Consider the following 20,765-nt stretch of genomic DNA (forward strand, 5'->3'; position numbering starts at 1 on the left):
GCCTAACGGTTACGGAGATAATTCAAAAAATTTTAAATTTAAAATTCCCATGTTATTCTTATGGAGAATAAATAAAATGTCGTAGTTGGCTTTGTTAATTGATATATATTTTAATCAAATTTGGCAATTTTGTTTATTTCATACTAAGCTATCAACATTTCAATAAAAAAACACACCTCAATACCTTCCTCGTAGCAGCATAACTTAAGTACTGACTAAAATTAATGTTAATTAAATAAGAAATAAATTTTGAGGGAATATTTTAGTAGAAATCCTGTCAGGTAAATTGAAATTCGCTCAGTCTGCAGGTTTGCTGCGGCGGGGGTATTGAGACACTGGGCCCTTGCATCAACGAAATTTTGTTTCTGTTATTTGAGGGTTAATTTCTTGTTTTGTGCTTTACTGTTTGGTTATATAACTAGGGCACGAGTATGATGAGATGGTATTATTTGGCTCAACAAGGTTTTAAATGACTGGAATAACAAGAAACAAATGGTAAACAAAACACGACCTCAACACTGCACCCAGAACTAAAAAAAAATTGTCTTCAGCTGTTCCATAAGGATGAAAAATCTACTAGGGAGTTTGGTTACTAATATTATAAAAATGTGAAAGTTTATGTGTTTGTTTGTTTGTTTGAAGTTCAATCACGCATAAACCACTGGACGGATTTGGCTGAAATTTGGCATGATGATAGCTCACAATCCTGATTAACATATAGGCATATTCTTATCTCAAAAATCCTTTCAGGCTCCGCCCCAGTGGCTCTGTAGTACCCCATGTTAACCTTATGAGTATTCATATTTAGAAAGAATTAAAGAATTTAGTCAGCTGTTTCAACTAAAAAAGTTGGTATACAAAAGCATTAAAAAGTTATAAGAATTACCAACAGGGTGTAGCACTATATTTTTTTTGCATTCATGTAAACAGCTAATTTGAACTAAGCAGAAACAAAAAACTGTGATACACAATGAGAACTGTCAAAGTAGGATTGTTTACAGTTATATTTATGTTTTTAATGTCATGAATAGTTTGTGATTTTTGGCGAATTTTTAATAATTTATTTGTCTTTGTTGTTTAGGGGAAGTGGTAGAACTTTGCTATGGTAGATATGTAATACCATAGTATACCGTCAATTTAAAGAAGCAAATTTTATCAAACTTTATCCTCCCCCATTGCAAACGCAAAGCTTGAGTATAACTGCAATAAGCATTTTAAACTTATATGCCAACCCTGTACAAAGGACGGGTACTCTGCTAGTAGTTGATATATTGGGGATGGTACAGCTATTCTAGGATTCTACACCTGGTAATAGTAGGTTTAGAATCCTAGGAAGGTCGGTCTTTCCCATCATGCTCTGCCAAAGACTCTCAATTACTGCACACCAGGTCTGATTGAGACAGGGTTAAAACCATTTACCTACAGTGCTGATTCCTGGCTGGAGAGACAGCAGAATAGACTACTCAGCTTTGATCAGTATTAACAGTCTACCATAGTGACAACACGGGTTAACGGAAATCCCAAACAAAGTGACTTAGTTCTTAACTTGACTCCCAGGTTGAAGAAAAGCTCATGTATTTTATCTATCAGCTGTTCTAGCTTTCAGCTGTTTTGTTGAGTTACACTGCAGAGATAGTTTTAGGTGAAAGTTTGCTTGTGTTACTTGGCCTATATTTCAGTCCTTGGAGCTCAAATAAGGGTTAGAATAGATGAAAAAGCACAACCAATCAAAGTCTCAAAAAGGTAAGTACTCATTCAAAATTCATATAATTTTAAAATTCAATTCAATTCAATTATTTAAGATGGGGACGCCACTATGTGCGTATTTTAACCCAAATATGAGTGAAGGATGAGTGTAGGATGAGTGGCGCGATCTTGTAGTCTTGTTAGTGACTAAGGCCGACATGTTCCTTAGACACAGCTGTTAATTAATAGCCCATACAGCTAATGGCAACTAAGGGACCTACAGTTTATAGTGGAATCCGAACCACATTTTTCCTTGTAATTTACGAATTGGTCTAATTATCAGGATAATACTGCGGATAGTCGTAGTACTCACTAGTGCGGACGTTAATCCACACCAGGGAGCATCGCATCCACAGTGCATCCCTATAAATATCCACAATTCGTGACCTCCCAGTAGCTGGATTACAGGACGACGCCACCCGTAAAAGTGATAAGAAAGAAAATATTAGAAAAGGTGGTATCATGAATATAAGAACGAATATATTTTGAAACTACTTTGACTTGATGATTAAAATTTAAAACAATTAAAACTAATAGATGATTAAATGTACTTGTGCTATATTTCGGCCGCTTAGAAAGCGACCTCCTTTAGCATTGGTTTAGCATTAGCGCGCAGGTCTTTTTCTAAGCGGCCGAACTATAGTTTTCCTATGACACAGGTAAGCCTTCACCAATACTCTAAACTAAAGTATAATGTACAGTGGCAATAGGAGACACAAATAGACATTTTATTATTAGAAATTGATGTGTTTATTTCCCAATTATATACATGCATGAAGGACAACAGATGTAGTATAGTTATATAATATAATTGTATCATTATATTATGCACTAAGTTTTTAAAGAATAACTAAAGAAGGTTCCTCTTTAACATAAGAAAAATCAATATGAACATTGAAACTGGTACTAGTTAAATAGAATAGTACTCATGGCAAGTATTAGGTTATTCACTAACCTTACGAAAACTAAGGTATAAACACAACAATCTAATACTAACAATAATCGCTCAATGTGATAACAACTGAACAGAGTGAAGATAAATAAGTAAGGTCACGAAGTCAAGTCACACATTATCACAGAGCAATGTGCGAGATTCCAAATTACTTAACTACATTAGAGAAATACAAAAATAGACAAACACACATAAATATTCACACCTCCAAGACGAGGCCACACATTTATTCCAGCGCATAGCCTACTAAATACAAAAAGGAACATATATCACTTTGCTCTGCTAGCATAAATAACAAAATAATATATCAAAATATTATGTACAAGACTAAAATTAATTTATGTGCAAATTCGAATTGAATTTTATACGCTTTCAATTACTGCGCTAATGTGATGGAATGCTTGACGATGAGTCTATTCAGACTTTTTGTTGATGATTGTCGCTTCGTCTTTGTCCTCCTTGGGCATATCCTTGTCACCCCAGCCCCACACTTCTCCTTTGTGGGAGTGAGTTTGAGAAGCGTGAGTGCCGTCACCTGTTCTCTGCACCCTCTTCTTGATCATGTCATGGGACACTGTCTTGAGGTCGTAGGCCCAGCCAATCCTGGACATGAAGTCGATGAAGCCTGTGGTGAAGTTGGCCCTGTAGTTGCCCAGCTCCGACGTCTTGTAGTCCCAGGGGAATGTGTGGTGGTAGTTGTGCCATCCTTCACCCAAAGCTCCAATAGACACTCCCAGGTTCTCAGATGGGTTGATGAATCTGAAAACACACCATGTTTAATTTTGTGTCCTTCAGTAATGAAGCTTTAGTGTCAAAGTGTCTCATAGCTATATGAAAATTTAAGTATTAATTTTAAGCTTATTTGTGCAAAAAATGAAAAAAGTTCACAAGGTATAAAAAGCATCTTAGGTTGCAAGTTATGAGATGTTCATGCGTAAACCTCGTAAAATCAACAAAAACAATATGAACTAAATTGGATTCATTTTTAATTACAATTCAGATATGAATTTGTACTATCGAAAAGATACCCCACAGAAATAATACTTCCTGATAATTTCACTCAGTAATAGATTGTTGTCATAGAGTGCTGTCATACATGAAATTGTCCAAGGAATTTGATATAGTTAATTATTTAATAAACATTAAGAGTAAGTTATTTGATGTGTGAATGCTTTGGTAGAAGACATCACTGCCGGAACATATCCTTCCCAATTAGTTAAGTTGTAGCCAATTTTAAAATGAAAAGGAAATTGAAGAAGTATTGTGTTGTGTTATCAATTATCAATCATTGAGATGGGGACGCCACCTAGGTGCGTATGTTAAACCACAGAGTGTGATGGTAGCTTCTATAGTGCATTATTCAATATTTCATGTACCCATCAACATTACATACACCTAATATGAAAACTTAAAGGGAACAATATAACTCCAATAGCAGAAGATCCTATGAAAGGTTCATTAAACTATGTTCTCATTGATAGAAAACAGGCTATGGCATGTCCATATAGGATGTCTAATTCAATACCCAAGGTCAATATTTGATGCAAGTCTAACCATTTGATACAAAACTATGACTAGAGTCGGGACCACGTAAGTTTGCAGTTGAGGGAGCAGCCTATTTACCATATGGTTTTGAATGAACCAATGAGAACCGTGTGGTGTTGCCAAATCTAATAATACCAGCTGATTTGAAAGTATTGCTTAGTATATTTTATTAGTGCGATGTGGCAACGTTGCACTAGCCTTGTCTTGTGATTGGCTGCCACCAACTGCATACTTATGTGGTCCCGACTCTAATTATTAGGAAAGTCTAGAAATGGTTTGAATCACAGTTTTTTCATATTCATCAGCTGTCAGCTCCACAACAAAAAATATTGCGCAACCGGAAACAAAAGAAGCATCTGATAACGCATGATGGACACATCAGAGATTTGATCAATTTAACTACCAGTACTGCATGGAAATGTGCAATCAGTTTAATCTGAACCTTGATAGGAAATTTGGGGAAATAACAAATCATTATTTATTACTAATAATATTTTGTTAGATTTGACAACAGATTTTAATTTTTGTTCTGGTGTTGACATTTAGCTTTGAATTTATAGATAATGAAGTGGACATTCCTCCTATACTGTGTAGATGAGCTGTATCTTTTTTTATTAAAAAAAAAAAACATAGATGAATACCACAACACAGATCTCACGACTCTAAAATAAAATTCTAATTCCCTTCTAATTTTTGTAACTGTTTTTGTGAGACATAAAAGTTGCTATAGTTTAAAAAAATCAGTAATTCACATCAATATGTCGGTCAGCTATGTTAATTTTCAATCTAAAACAGGCTACAAAATTAATTATAGGAAATGTCTGGTTCTATCCATAGTAAAAAAGCTTTCAGATATCAGGTTAGACTTTTATGTGGACTGTAGCTAATTATTTAAAAAGTAAATCAAGGTGAGTGGACCGCTGACGGAGTGAGCTACAGCAAAATCTTTCCCCAAGTTTTACCATAGACAAAAAGAATTAAATATAGACCGTCAGCTGTGCTGCGGTTACCATAGGTTCTGGCGCACACCGCTAGGAGCGCCATGTAATTACGGCCTACGTGCTACGTAACTACACGGCGCTCCAAGTGGTGTGCGCCAGAACCTATAGTAACCATGGTAACCACTGCACGGATGACAGTCTATATTTAATTATTTTTGTCTATGGTTTTACATATAGAGGCATACATCAGTGATACATTTGGTAGTTTACAAGATATAAATTCCTCGCTGCTGTTTAACGTCCGTAGACTCATGCAGGTTTACATCTATATAGTACTTTAACATACTCACTTGTCGTAAGGGCGATTGCCCCACAAGTGGGCGGCACTGTTGACCAACCAGGTCATGTTCAGGGTGAAGGTGTAACGGAACAGAGCTGCGACGAACCAAGCGTTGGTCCACGTCTCTCCCCAGCCGTAGACGGGCAGCACAGTGGGGATGAGGAAACACACGATGGGCATCAGGATCAGGTAGTACCTACGACAAGGTATCTTATAAGATTTGTCCTCCATGAGTGTGACATCTGTTAGGAAACATGGCTTAACATATTCGCTGCAGCCTGTCAATGGCAGGCGTAGGTGTGGCGCAGCGTCGAACAAACCCGATTGGCTTTCCAATATTTCGGTAGCCGGTTCCGGTTGTATTCCCAATTGGAGGGAAAAAACGGGACATAAAGTAAATTTCTAAGCTTGCCAGACGGGGATTTTACGGGGAAATTTACTACCAACCTACACCACACTTATAGACTGGTATTAGAGACACAATACTAATGCTTAATAACCGTCCTCGGCTAGATCCTGAGCCTTTATAACTGGGCAAACAATGCATTGTGTCCCCTGTGACACCGCCGCCTCGCACCACAGGGAGCCAAGCGTCACCGGGGACATAGCCGCAGCGAATGTGTTAATAGCAAAGGTAGCTCAGTGTTAAATATTCCACTGAACTAAGGCACACATTGTTAGTTGTTGGTTCAAGACCGATTGTCCAAACGATTGCTTCAGTGAAAGTGGGCTCAGATAAACCATATAGGCTAGAATGATCTAATAGAAAAGTGTCAATATTTTAGAACTCTTTCAGGTTTTCATAAGTTTACGTAACTATCATCTAAGTAAACCCTACAACTTCAAAAGAGAGAACCCTATGTGTCAAACTAATAGGGAAAATAGGGACAAGGCCAAGGCTTGATTTGTAAGGGAACCGCAGAACATCATTTCAGGACCTCTCTCTAGTTTTTTGTTATTTCAAACTATTTTCATAAATAATTTTCATAAAGACTAAAGCAGTTATACTACAAAGTTCTCTAGCTTCTGATAAGTTTCAGTTCCGTTACCTCAACGTCAACAAACCATTATTTTTGTTTAATATAAGTGAAAGAACGCCTTCCTTAAGACCTTGTACCACTTCACTACCTACTGTTAATATTGTACTGGTATGGTTTATATAGGAAATTCTCAACCTGGTTGCAAACAGAGACAACCACATTATTCCAAGCCAATATATTATTCCGTTGTTTCATTATTAAATGAAAGTAACGATAAAATTAATTAGGTAAACCAGAGACAACTTACTTCTTCTGGAACTTTAGTAGAGGGTCATTTTCCAGGTCGCTAATGTCCAGTCCCTTCCCCTTCTCAATAACATCGGGATGTTTGCGGCACAACAGCCAGCCTACGTGGGAGAAGAAGAAGCCTCTCTTAGCGTTGTGAGGGTCTGCGTTGGTCTCACTGTATTTGTGGTGCACCCTGTGGTCTCGAGCCCACTCAATCACGTGGTTCTGCAATACAAATACAAGTTACCATCCATAGTTGAAAAATATTATGCCCCACACACACTATCAAAAGGGTTGCTGAACCTGACCTGACGACGGACCCATCCAACCTGACATGTCGTGTGATTCCCACACACTGTCGAGCATGTCACCAATCATGTCGGGTATAGTATCAGTTTTGCGATGAATTTTGCGACGACTGTACAATCTCTTAAGTTGTAATACCAAAGAAAATGCTCGTATACCTCCTCTTGACCACTTCCTGTTTTCTTAGAGCTTTGCACTTTTTTCAGGCTCTTAAATGTTCAATTTTATTTTTAACAAACTTCAAGTCACACTCTGGATACTGTAGGCCCTTTATACTATTCCAACAGGATACAGTACCCCTACGTGCATGTTTATTACAATACAATTTACTTTTTATGCCTCACAACGCCTTTTGGTCTCTGTACAGTTCAATGAACTCTAACTAGATTTGTTTAATATCATTGAATGACATTATGAAAATCAAAGTTGTTTACAACTTCACTTGGGGCAATTACCTTCACAACTCACTTATCCAGAGCACAATTATTAGAAACAGTGGGCTAGTCAAGCGAGCGGCTCGACAGTTTCCCACACACGTTCCAACATGTCAGGGGAACGTCTCGAGTCGGATGGTGCTACCGGACCAAACACCCAACCTGACATATCCGTCGAGCATGTCGGATTGGTTACAGACTGTCGAATATGTTCGACAAGACGTTGGATCCCGACATGCTCGACCAACATGTTCGAAAGTGTGTGGGGGGGCTTTAGTGACAGTGTCAATAGAATGGAAGCAAATAGCTTTGTTTATAATCATCAGATGAAACACAAAAACTAAAAGAATACAACTGTTCTGACTACAGAGAGCTTCTAATAATGGTTTAAAATTGAACACATAATAGTACAAAACTCACAAACAAGATTTTAGGTACTTCATTTATACAATGTATGTCCCTTTTCTGAAATTAGATAGGAAAATATTTCCCAAGGCTTTGCTACAATTGAATAGCATTGTTACAATAGTACTATTATTGAATATCTTAACAACTCTAACACACCCTGGTATGTAGTAAGGACTAATGGTGGATAGGCAGAGTAGAAAGAAAGCTTTGTCATTGCCTGATTCATTATACAGGATCACTTATTAAAATTCTTATGATCAATGATGGTGTCAATGATGTTTAATTCAAATCTCAGATTTACAGCTCACAGAAAATATTGAATATTTTAAATTCTTAACTTTTTTATTAGTTACAATCAGCTGTTAAAATCAGCTGATTTGACTATTTATTTCATCTTATCCACCATAACATGTCCTGCTGTATGCTCTCATATGATACAATTAGGGTTTCTCACCATTAGTTTTAGAATACTAACCTCAAATGCCAGAGTGTTGAACAGCACCAGCAACATGCGGAGAGGAAGGTTAGCCTTGTAGGAGCGGTGGGCCCAGAGTCTGTGCGCCCCAGCGGTGATACCCAGCCCAGAACAGTGGTACAGGAAGATAGCTGCAGCATAGTTATGTGTGAATTATTTGTATCCCTTAAGTTAGTTTAATTTTAATTACGGTATAAAATGTCTGGAACTTGTTTGTTACAGAGGATTATTTAGATAGATATAACACCTTAACTCAAGCCAATGGTGAGCTTTTGATAATTTTGATATAAACTTGCAGTTGAACCTCTATAAGACGAATTTTCAAAGGGTAGGGGGAAAATTTGTATTATCTCGGGTATTCTTAGTAAAGAGGTTTGTTTTATAGAAGCGGTTTCTCCTTGCTCTAAGAAAATGACTGAGGAAGGAAGAGGAATGGGTTAGGGTTTCGTTGAAAAAAGCTTCTGTTTGTTTTGAAATCTACGTAACTATGAAGGTTAACCCTTCAACTGGCACAGCGACTATAATAGTCGCGGTAGTCAGTGTCTGTAGTGGCAGCGACTATAATAGTTGCATTTTGCAAGGTTATTTTAAATTGCATATAAACAGTTAAAAACGATCGCTAACTTACATAAATTGTATACCAATCGAAAGATGAGGTTCTAAACTTTCATTTTATTACATAAATAACCTTTATAACACTGATGGATCAATATAACTTAGTGATAAAGTGGAAGAAAATTTCGCGCGAAGTCAGTTTCTCTATACAGACTGTCCCAAAAGTCCCGGACCGGTTTAATATTTTCTAAACAACAACAGATAAATCAATAAGATTTGGTACATCAACACCACACCTAAAAATCTACTTTTTTATGGAAATATAAATTTTCTGTCACATCATGGGGACGTCCCGCAAGGGGTCAGAAGGAAATCTTAAATATAAGCATAGGTTGACATGTACATCAAATTAAAGGTCTTTACTAGCAGAATATAATGCTGCAAATTTGAACTCAAACGGACAACCAAGTCAAGAATTACAGTGGTTCAAAGATTCATTTAATTTGCATTTGGGGGCACAGCCCTAGGAATCGGAAAAAAATGTTTAACGTAAGCATAGGTCGATATGCACATCAAATTAAAGGTCTTCACTAGTATATTACAATGCCGTAAATTCAAGCTCAAAAGAACGCCTGAGTAAAAAATGGCAGTCGTTCAAAGATTCAAAATGGCAGGTTCAAGAAATCTTTGAACGGCCGCCATTTTGTAACGGGTGATCCTTTCGAGGCGCGGTTTCCGGCATTGAACTCTGCTAGCTAAGCCCTTTAAACTGATGTGCATATTGACCTATGCTCCTATTTAAGATTTCCTTCTGACTCCTCGTGGGACGTCCCCATGATATGACAGAAAATTGATAGTTCCTGAAAAAAGTAGATTTTTAAGTGTGGTGTTGATGTGCAAAATCTTATTGATTTATCCGTTGTCGTTTAGAAAATATTAAACCGGTCCGGGACTTTTGGGACAGTCTGTATAAGCATCACAAAACTACCGAAAATGGATATTTTCAACAAATAATAGCAAGGGGTATTTTTAGTCTACGGAACAGCGGGTGGTACCACTGCATCCGGCAGTTCATTTTCTATATCGAGATATATAAATTATATCGATATCTTTATAAATAACTCAAATAGAAAAATAATACCTCAGCCACCTTTTTACGTGTATTTGAACTGGCAGCGCGACTATTATAGTCGCGGTAGTAATTCACATATGTTTCAACGAAATTTATAATTTTTGTTATAATGACATATACCATCTGATAGCCCATGAAATTCTGTGCATAGTGGACTTTTGTTGCCGTATGTTGCACAACCTGTACCAACGTCATCACTTGTTGTTTACGTGCAATTTATCTTCTTCACCTGTTCACAAGGTTATGGGAATTTCACCGTTTTTTAGTTTTTTTGGCCATAACTCAGCCAAAAAAAGTTATAAATTGAATGTTTTTACTTTTTTATGAACAGAAATAAATTGCTAACATTTTGTATATCTTGGATTTCATATAAAAAAAATTTCTGCATTTGCAGCACAGTTTTGCTTTCAAATTTTCAAATTTGAAAAAAACAATTTTTTTTGTTTTTTTTTCTCTTTGTTTCAAAAATTATTCTTCCAACTACTTGCAGTTTTACCGTTTTCAGATTCTTCACTATTTTACGAACAATTCAAGTATATGGTTCATATGGTTTACTTTATTAGTTCAATTTATATGAATTTTCAAAAATATGTCTGCAAAATCACTAAAATGGCCTTGCCACTACAGACTTTTCTATGTGCCAGTTGGAGGGTTAAGATAATGAGAAATTCATCCTATAGTGGGCGCATTCATCTTGTAGAGGTTTTGGGCTAAGAATATTTGTTTTATAGAGGTTAATCAGTACTAGCCATAGTGACAAAAAAATTTGTCTTATGGAGGTTTTTAACCTAATTACTATGTTGTACAGAGGTGTTTTTAGCATTGACCTTTATGTAAGCGTCAAGGGGATAAAAAAAATTGTTTTATTGAGGAATTAATTTTACTGAGGCTCACTAACAACTGTACCACAAAATGTATAATTTGAGTAAATTTGGTATTTATTTGTTTGTATAGGATAGGATAGGACATATGATATTTTATTTATGCTGTTTCAAATATATGACACGTCCTTCTAAAAGAAAGTCCATTGAGTTTAAATTGAGTTGGGTTGGTAAAATCTTCACAGCAAACAAAACTGACCACACATTGATAGCCAGAGATTTTACTATTTTCAAATTCATAATCACTTAACCTGCCTAAGACCTCAACCTATACTCTACTCTCTTCATTTAGTTTCCTCTCAAACTCACCCCACAACACTGTAGGCCAGGAGGCGGAGGTTACCATGAGGTAGGCTCCGTAGACGGAGGCCGCGTGAAGGTACACAAACAGTATGATGTTACGCCAGACCAGCTTCATCTTGTACTCGGGTCCGGGCAGCTCCTTGGGGTATCCGTCGTACTTCTGCATGGACGGCAACAGAGGGTCTAGGGTCTCGTCCTCGTAGAGGACCCCCGTGGGCATACTCGTCACGTTGGGTGGCATTGCTTCTACAACAAAACATTTACTTTTATTAGAAAGAGTGTTCATAAGCTGAGTAGTAAACTGTTTTCCACAATTATGATTCACTACAGTCCGTTCACAAAATTCAGGCGGTTTGAGGAGAAGTTCACCAACTACTTTTTTGTGTAATTTGAGAAGATTCATATTCTCTTGTAGATACTATTACAACGTTATGGATCAGCTGGAGACAATTTTATTGAGACACCTTCTTAACGCAGGTGTGCCAGTGAGTCGCTGATGGCTGTGTCAGCGACTCACTGGCACACCTGCGTTAAGAAGGTTTACGGCTGTTCATGTTCAGCCTTTGCTTAACATATTTTTTCCATCGGCTAAGCTACCATTAAGTTCTCAATCGATTAAACACCTATCTTTGACAATGGATTTACTAAGGAAGTATCTAGAAATTTTATTCCTTTGTTGAAAGTTGTAGCACAGACAATGGAATAAACCATTAAAGAATTAATTGTCTGTGGTTGTAGCTAGTTTTGTAAAAAAAAAACTTATTTGATTGAGCCATGAACAGAATACAACTAAGCCATTTTCTTACTTGTACTTTAGAGGAATAATACAGTATTATAAGAGTAGGTCTAGTAATTTTGTATTATTATACTGAGCATGTACACTTCTCAATCATTAAATTTGATTTTTTTAATTTTCCCTATAACTATAAATGACCGCAAAAAAACACTTCAATATATTAATTTATTTGATTTTAAAAACTTTAAAAAGGTTAAAAAATAAATTGAAAAATTTTATGTTATGAGGGTCACAAATTCAAAAAATTTATTTTTATCCATAAAACCCTGTTTCTATCATCCAATCATGCTGGTTCACGTTTCCAATCATCTCTACATCTTCAAGCCGAATTTCATCAAAATCAGACAAGAATTTAATTATACTCAACTTTAACTCACGGATGTATCTATACCGTATTAACTTAGGCCTAACTTATATACAAAAGAAAATATCATTAAATAAAAATTTGAACGAATGCAGGTTTTTGTGTCCTAAAGAAAGACATCAAAATGAAAAAAGTTACTTATATCGGTCCCGGGTCTAGATGTCTTACCATAGAAGACTAACCAATTAACAAGGGGAGTAAGTTATGTTTTATCCGGTCTTACCTTGCCACCTACGTTAATAGCTACTTCCCTATCGGGAAATTCGCTTTAATGTATATTGGTCCCAGATTTAGGTCTTACCTACGTTAATCTACTTCACTATCGGGAAATTCGCTGAAAAGTATATCAGTCCCGGGTCTAGGTCTTACCATTGACTATACACCTAGTAGAGGTGTACAGTCAATGGTCTTACCGCGCCTCCTATGGTAAATGTTACATCCCTATAGGGAAATGTGCTAATAATGGATATTTTTATTTTGGTAAACTTTAAAGCCCTCATATTTTTTTTAATTCGTATTTATTTTGTCATAAATAATTTCTTAACTTCGTAATCTACGTTTTGAAATGTTTCCAAAAGTTAAGTTAATTACTAAGACTACAAAAACTAGGTACCGTAACTTACATAGTCTAGATATTTGGTCTAATAATTTTAATTTATTGTTTGCCTGTTAACTGTGCAAATAATTAAACTTATTAAAACTCCCATCAATTCTTTACTCAAAGGAAAACACTGTTGAATGAGAAGTTCGGAAAAAGCTTAGGTTATACATTGTTATAAATTGTTTGTAGGCTACCTATATTGTTCAATTTCCACTTATTCTCTAGTTTTCATCCTACCTATTGTATGCATCATTCACATATGGTTTGATGTTGTAAAAATCATCAACAAAGTTGATACAGTATCCATCCAGATGTAAGATTACTATTTTATTGATTTCGTGGCAGAAATCATTTTTGAAGTACAATGTAGAATAAATTCACAAATTGTACTGTCCTTGATCACAGGGCTTTTTGATAAAATATGTGAACCAGTTAGTGTGTGACAAAGCCGTAATCTAAACTCATTCTACACACTAGAGAATCTAATCTAATTAATTATACTGTATTACAAGTTTAAGAAGTGATATCAAAGATAAATAGAAAATTAAGGTTATATTTCGTTGTGAAAGTTAAAAATTAGAAATGTACCACTTTAAAGGTTTTGCATACCACCGCAGATCTCTTACAAAATTACAATAGAAAAAATCTTAAATACGTTATCTAGGCCTAGTTACTTACAATACAAATCGCAAAATTTGAAATATTCACAGTGTTACACAGTTACTTCACTATCTTGAAACACTGAACTTGAACCTTGCCATAGATAACAGAAAGTAGAAGCGCGATCGTTGAACTGGACCTAGCACAACAGAAGACAGAGTAGCGGGCAACGTAGCGCACAGCGGTTTAGTGCGAAAATGATTCGCGTCGCGCGACCGCGCTGCTCTCTGATTGGACAAAAATCGTCAGCCGAGCTCACCTGATTCCCCCCCTCCCCCTGGGTCGCGTGGACTTCTCACGACGATCCTCGTATCGTATCCTTCCTTCCCTTCCTTCCTTCCACGTCATACGATGACTAGATAAACCGATAAACGTTTTGGATATGTGTCAGTGCGTCGTCCTATGTATGATCTCCTTGATAAAATTAACTACCTGTATGTATATCAGATAATAGGTTTCGCAATGACATTTTTACAAGTACCGAAAGAAATCGGATAAGTTTTGTATTTTTATAATCTTTTACACAGGTTAAGTGTAGAACTAAAATGCTTGGTTATCAATAGAAAAATGAATTGGTGGGATGATAAATAACGTGAAAATCGAGAAAAACATTGTTTAACATAACTACGACTTTTACCAAAGTCAATGCTCTTACTAACCACAAAATTTACCTGCAATTTTGCTTATAGATTTTACAGGAGTAGGCCTATATTTCACCTGTGTTTTGGGACAAACTGTAGTTTTGAATATTGTAAAAATTTTCTAAAACTTTTGGACGGAATAGAACGTTGGTATCAGGCATAAAAATTTGACCCAGTATAACACTACTGGTTTGATCGTTTCATTTAGAGATCTTAAGACATTCAGGTGCCCACTTGAGACATTTTGTTTTATTATTCTCTTATTTTACTCGTTTAATGAATAGAAACATTCTCATTTCCAATTGATCTTACATTGTTTTTTGGAAGAAAAACATGTTTTGCAATAAAATATCATTCTTTTTACAATTAATTAGCAATGCTGTAACAATATCAAACATCACTATCGCAACAGTCTTGCTATCACTAGATATACGCGCCTTATCACAAGTACTCTAGACTGACAGCGACAACCACGTGACTATGGCGGTCACGTGACCTTCGCCACGGTTTTTGCACCCCTCCCCCCCCCACAACCATTCAAAACTCACTGTCACCGCTCTCCTGCGCAAACGTCGATTGATCAAAAGTGTGAGACTTTTTGTTAAACTTGTCTTTTACGGTAATTCGTGATTTTCCTACCCTAATCCAACAAGCCTATGCCCTAAACGGTCTCAACACTTTTAGAAAATTCCAAGGAATTATTTATAAAAGAATGATTACAGCCATAACTATTTCTTATATGATGTGGACACGATGGAATAATTGCGAATACGAAATATTGTTGGATTTGGTATCAATAATTGGTATATAAAATATTTGTAGATTGTTTTATCATAGTCAAATTAGGTTGATGTCAATGTGTATGTATAACCGATTACGATAAATTAATTGGTCTAAGTGTAAAAAACGGGCATATAGAAATAAATCAACTTTAAACAACAAAGATAATTCCAAAGACATTAACCATGTGAAAAGCTGTGTTGATGTCCCACAGGGTTCTGTTCCAATTTATGTATTGTTAAATTGATCGCGGATCTACAAGAGAAAGTAGTCTGAGCATAAAGTGCGTCTAAAATATCATTCATCGTCAAAAGGAAAGTTTGCTAAGTTGTATTTCGTCAGACTTTCATTAACAAACACAACGGACATTGTGAACGACAATGCCGCTTAATAACCGTACAAATATTTCATAATAGATTGGTGGTGTTCGAAGACCTCCCCCCCTCCCCTCCAATCGATGGTTATCTAACATAACATGTTCATTGTGACGTACTCGTCCCGAAAGTGCTTTTCATGCATTTATTAAAAGGATAAGATGTTTTACGTGATTGATAATTGATTGATTGATACGTCTTTTCTGTAAATTACTTAATTTACATACATAGTCTCAACAAATCTGAGAAGCTATTTGAAAAATACTTTGAAAGATAGCTAATAAGTTTGAAATATTATTTATTTTTGTTTTCTACAGTTTCGGCACAATTTTAGATTTTTTGTAAGGAAACGGTCCATACCTTTGCCTTGTTACACAACTAGGTAATTACTATTTGGTAAAGGAAAAAGTTTTGAATCACACACAATTATTGGTATTGTTTGATAATAAGACCCCTTAAATCTAGTGAGATATTTATTCGAACCAGCTCGGAATCGAACCAATGATCTTCAGTTTCGAAGGCAAGCACTACAACCACTCGGCTACTTAAACCATAGTTTAAACATACTCCCTTACTAGGCTACTAAACTCAGCGCAATTAATTTATCACATATTATAGCCGGACATTTATTTAGTACAGCTGAAAATCAGATATAGGTAGTAATTTCTGACTCTTCTCTTGGCATGAATGGGAAGTGATTCATTGCAACATGTATACAAGAAATTCCCGGTTGGCAACCCTGATAGGCACAAAAATATACCACTTGGGCCAACAGTCCAAACTTTGACTTGGCGCGCCGTCAACATAGTTGAATCACGTGATTATAGCATGGCAAACAGCTGATTGGTATCAGCTGGGTAATTGTTGCTAACCTAGCTGTCAAAGTGATAGATAAAAATTTGAATTAATCAATTGGCTGTCAAATTAATCCAGGTGAACCAGTGAGTTAATAGGTTTGAACGTGTTAAAAAAGCATGGCGTAGGCCTACTACAGTACCTAAAACTTAAAACACAAAAATGAAAAGCTCTATTTTAGGAAAATAGTGTACCTCTATTTCTTGTAAGCTGTATCAGTGTATTAACAATATAATACATTTTTATAACTACTATAATAAATTGCAATAAAAGCTTAAATTGTGTTTTATGTATAAAGATCTCCAACACACTGTACGATTTCATATTTGGTTTTAAAAAACCAACAACTATAGTACCATTAATATGTATTATTGTCTTAGAAGAAATTTTATTTAGAGAAGATGTGTCATTGCAAATTATGAATTTTAATACAAGAGAATAATGGGTAGCCTATTAAACCTTTTTTGAGATTATGGATATCTACAAATACTAAAGTATAATAAATAAGATCAAATAAAAATTCAGAATACCAATTTCCAGTGAAAAACAGTACATAAATTATTTTTTACCTATACTTTATTTTATAGCTTCAATGACATTTCCACAAAACGTGATGAAACCCAAACATATGGTCGAAAAACTGAACAACTAACTGTCATTAGAAACTAAACAAAACTGTACAAAAAACGCTTGGCAAATTATTGAAAAAATGCGAGCACGCAACATTCGTGTTTTGACAAGGTCAGTTGAAATATTTCAGTTTTAAAATCAAGTTTCGTGTAAAGAAATGTTAAATTTAAACGTAAAATAAAACGTAATATTAAACGTAATTCAATGTATCACAGAATAAATATCGTAATACCAATATCCATATCAATATCAATATAGACAATTGCTGTACAAAAAAATATCTCTTTATAAGACTTATATTACAAGTTATAAAATGTTTTCTACCAACTTAAAAAAGTTTCGCACTAGTGTATGGAAGTAATCGGCAAGATATGACAACGCAAAACATTACGTAATACAACAGTGTTGTGGTAATTAAATTCTGCGCCAACAGTTATTGGCACATTGTGATCGCCTAATATGAACTTTATTGTCTACCACATTTGCGTCATTTGTGTTTCCCGTTACATGGGCTGTTAAAGTTTGACAGTAAAGATTGATTTTTAATCATTTTTCTGTCAGCGTGACGACATACAATTTTTACAATAAAAAACAATTAATTGTTCCGTAAATGTTCCATAAAGTAGCAAAGTAGCATGGAAGTTCACAAATGGAAAAGATACATATGGAATAGATTCATACAAATATGTTTGGGAAAAAATACAAAATACGACATTATAATATGTCGAAAACATCAATCATTATTACTATAGTGGCATAATGTGCCATAATTCTAGAAATGGTTCATAATCTCATTAAACCTACCTTGTCGTTCTGTGTATTTGGTGTATTAGTGTATACACCAAGAGAGTACATGTTGCTCGAATTCGAGCAATTACAAAGTATTACAGTAGTTATTTGAAAACTAATAACACTCATAATTTCCATAAGTTTAAAAGAGTCAACTAAAATATTATTTAACTAATGAAAATACTAACGATGTCCATACCAAGTTCGATATGATCAACATTCCTTGTAAATATTTTATCATTTTGAATTTAGTTTGTGCCTAAACGGTCTTTTACTTTATCCCCCTATACATAGTATATGGAGAAAGTATTGTTTATGATTTTAATGAAGACTTATACAAATTAAGATATAAAAATGTATTGTGAACTGCAAATATGCCTATAGTAAAAATGATTACTACATGATTCGTTTTGATGGCATATAAACGGTGTTACATTTTAACTCACGAGGGTAGTTTGCTAAAGTTTCTAAAATAAATATCACCATGATTGAAAAAAAAAACACAACTGCAGACTTACAGCGAAGTAAGTAGTGCACGTAATTATATTTTCTATTATTTCAAATAAAATTAGTTTGGAGGCATAACAGAACATATTTTTATAGTTTTAACTAAATATCCCAATTTCATTAATTTAGATATTGAAGCTAACATTGTTAATTTATTATTTGTGGGCTAAAAATAATTAATTATTAACTAAGTATATGATGGCATAAAACATGATAACTTAATCACCGTTTTGTAAATTGCTATAGTGTATTTTTAAAATAATGAACAATCGTTAAATTAAATTTAAATGTTCTTAATCCTCTCAGATTTAATAAGTTAATTACATTTTGTAAAGAAAACATTACTTTTCTTGAAATTGTCATAAAAAAACACGATTAATATTTCAAATGGAAAAAGTTAATAAGAGTAAATTACGCTACTAGAAATAATAGACACAAAACGTCATCGATTCAAATTTTACGAAAATTATTGTACTTGTAGCCAATATTGAAATTAAATGTTATAATTGTTAAAGTTAAATTATTTATTAATTCTTACCTAGTACGTGCAAAAATCCGCAAAGGCGATGCACTACACAAGCACACTTCACTTTCAAGTGCGCGAACGTTTAGACTTGACTGAAGACAGAGATCACCATACCCTTGCACTTTATAGTGTTGTCGCGCCTGCGCCACGGCAAACTGCAAACAGCTGATCAACAATGGAACAGCTGACACCAGTCACGTGTTGCACCCTCCCGTGTCCAGCGGATGGTATCGTTGTGACTTCGATATGTTAACTTTGGACTAGTGTTTAGTGGATGTTTTTGACAGGATTTAATTGTTTAAATATTTGTTTCGAATGTGCTAGGAGTTAATTTGTCAATATCGTATTATGTAATAATTTAAATTGCATTAAGTGACTATATTCGGCGCCGATTTGGTAAATACATCACTTATTTGATTCAATATACTTTTAGGGGTTTATCAATCTTCAGGAAATTATTAGTGCAGCAAACGAAAAATTCAGCGCCGAAATTAGTTGCCTAATGCAATTTAATGGATTGCCATAAACAGGTATTTATACCATTACAGTAGCAATATTTATTGGTGTTACAGATGCTATATTATAATCACTTCCATTTTGACGTTTTACATACAAAGATATAATAATATACTGCATTTTCTTAGTTAAGGGATTCATAATTTTAGTTTTTCCTTCTTATTTATTTTTTTTACACTGGAAGTATGGTCAAGTTTGGTATCATTTTACAGGTCTTGACAAAACTAAACAATAAACATAGAGAAAATATAAATCGGACAACTAATAACAAAATGGCAGCTAAACATTAATAAGACAATGGTTATTAAAAGTAATTGTTAGCTGCCATTTTGTTATTATTGGTCCGATTTCTATTCTTCATGTTAATTGTTTAGTTTTGTCAATACCTGTAAAATGATACCAAACTCGACCATACTTCCTGATTGAAAATTTTGAGCTACACCCTACCCCTAAGGGACAAATTTTAATAATTCACCATCATTATTGTAGCCCCTCATATCTTAACAGGTTGCCGCAAACCAATTTCAAATATCTCAAATAGTTAAAAGGTTAAAAGGGGTGCAAGCTAATTTTCAGCTAACCTCATGGTTATTTGGATTTGAAACTTTTAGGGTGCCATTTTGTTAGTATTGGTCCTATTTTGGCTTTCTTTATGTCAATTGTTTAGATTTGTCAAGATCTGTAAAATGATACCTAACTCGACTATACTTGCCATTTGAAAATTTTGAGCTACCCCCTACCCCCGCAACCCCTAAGGGCAAAATGTTCAAAACTAACCATAATTATTGTAGTCCTTCATTTCTAAGAAGGTTGCCGCAAACAGATTTCAAATATCTCAAAAGGTTTAAAAGTTAAGGGGGGTGCAAGTTACTTTTCAGCCACCCTGTATGTAGGCCTACAGTAATGGATGTGTACGTGTACTGTTTTTTTAATGTATTATTTTTATTTACTTTGTCGTTGCTTACACGAACATTTTACTAACGGTCCCCAAACTTCCGAGAAGCGAGAGAGCTTCGAAAGTAAGTACCCAGTTAATGGCTTGTTTTTGTATTCTTTTCTATAATTACGACAATATCCTTGTCGAATTTGTCTGTGATGCATTTAGTCATTGTTAACTTCCTTCTTTAATATACCATTGTTGTTTTGTTTGTGTTTTTATGGTTCCCAAACGTTTTGTTCTGGCGACCCATCACCTTGGAATGTTTTCGACCCACCTATAAAATAATATATATTAAAATAATATTGTATGTTGAGAAACACAACTAAATGGAAATCGTGAGGACCATGTTATTCTAAATACAACTTCTACCCCAAAACAATATTGTTTGCGAAATTCTAAATTATTTAGAACTCTAGGTACTAAATTGACACAATTTCTTTTTATTGGTGCTCCTCTCCACATGTTTTATACTCATCCTTCACTCATATTTGGGTTAAAAT

At 34.9% G+C, this 20,765-nt stretch overlaps 1 protein-coding gene across 2 annotated transcripts; it reads right to left on the minus strand.

Moving 5' to 3' along the window:
- Positions 1 to 2,894: 2,894 nt before the first annotated feature.
- Positions 2,895 to 18,942, minus strand: LOC128990644 (acyl-CoA Delta-9 desaturase-like). Of its 2 annotated transcripts, none has more exons than XM_054413127.1 (6): positions 18,822 to 18,942; positions 11,293 to 11,532; positions 8,416 to 8,546; positions 6,812 to 7,017; positions 5,535 to 5,720; positions 2,895 to 3,457 (listed from the first exon to the last, which is right to left on the minus strand). In XM_054413127.1, the coding sequence occupies exons 2-6, from the start codon at positions 11,525 to 11,527 to the stop codon at positions 3,112 to 3,114; spliced, it is 1,104 nt and encodes a 367-aa protein (XP_054269102.1). In that variant the 5' UTR covers positions 11,528 to 11,532; positions 18,822 to 18,942; the 3' UTR covers positions 2,895 to 3,111. The 2 variants fall into 2 exon arrangements, with proteins under 2 accessions (XP_054269102.1, XP_054269103.1); XM_054413128.1 differs by lacking the exon at positions 18,822 to 18,942 and adding an exon at positions 13,726 to 13,745.
- Positions 18,943 to 20,765: the final 1,823 nt, after the last annotated feature.

The sequence above is a fragment of the Macrosteles quadrilineatus genome, unplaced genomic scaffold, assembly GCF_028750875.1.
Source record: "Macrosteles quadrilineatus isolate MER2022 unplaced genomic scaffold, UCM_ALF_1.0 Scaffold_3__2_contigs__length_128488019, whole genome shotgun sequence".
NCBI lineage: Eukaryota > Metazoa > Arthropoda > Insecta > Hemiptera > Cicadellidae > Macrosteles > Macrosteles quadrilineatus.

Coding starts and splice junctions, on each gene's coding strand:
- LOC128990644 (XM_054413127.1), bottom strand. CDS start 11,527: ATGCCACCCAACGTGACGAGTATGCCCACGGGGGTCCTCTACGAGGAC. Junction 7,018..8,415: donor TCAACACTCTGGCATTTGAG/GTTAGTATTCTA, acceptor TTTGTATTGCAG/AACCACGTGATTGAGTGGGC. Junction 3,458..5,534: donor GGCAATCGCCCTTACGACAA/GTGAGTATGTTA, acceptor GTGTGTTTTCAG/ATTCATCAACCCATCTGAGA.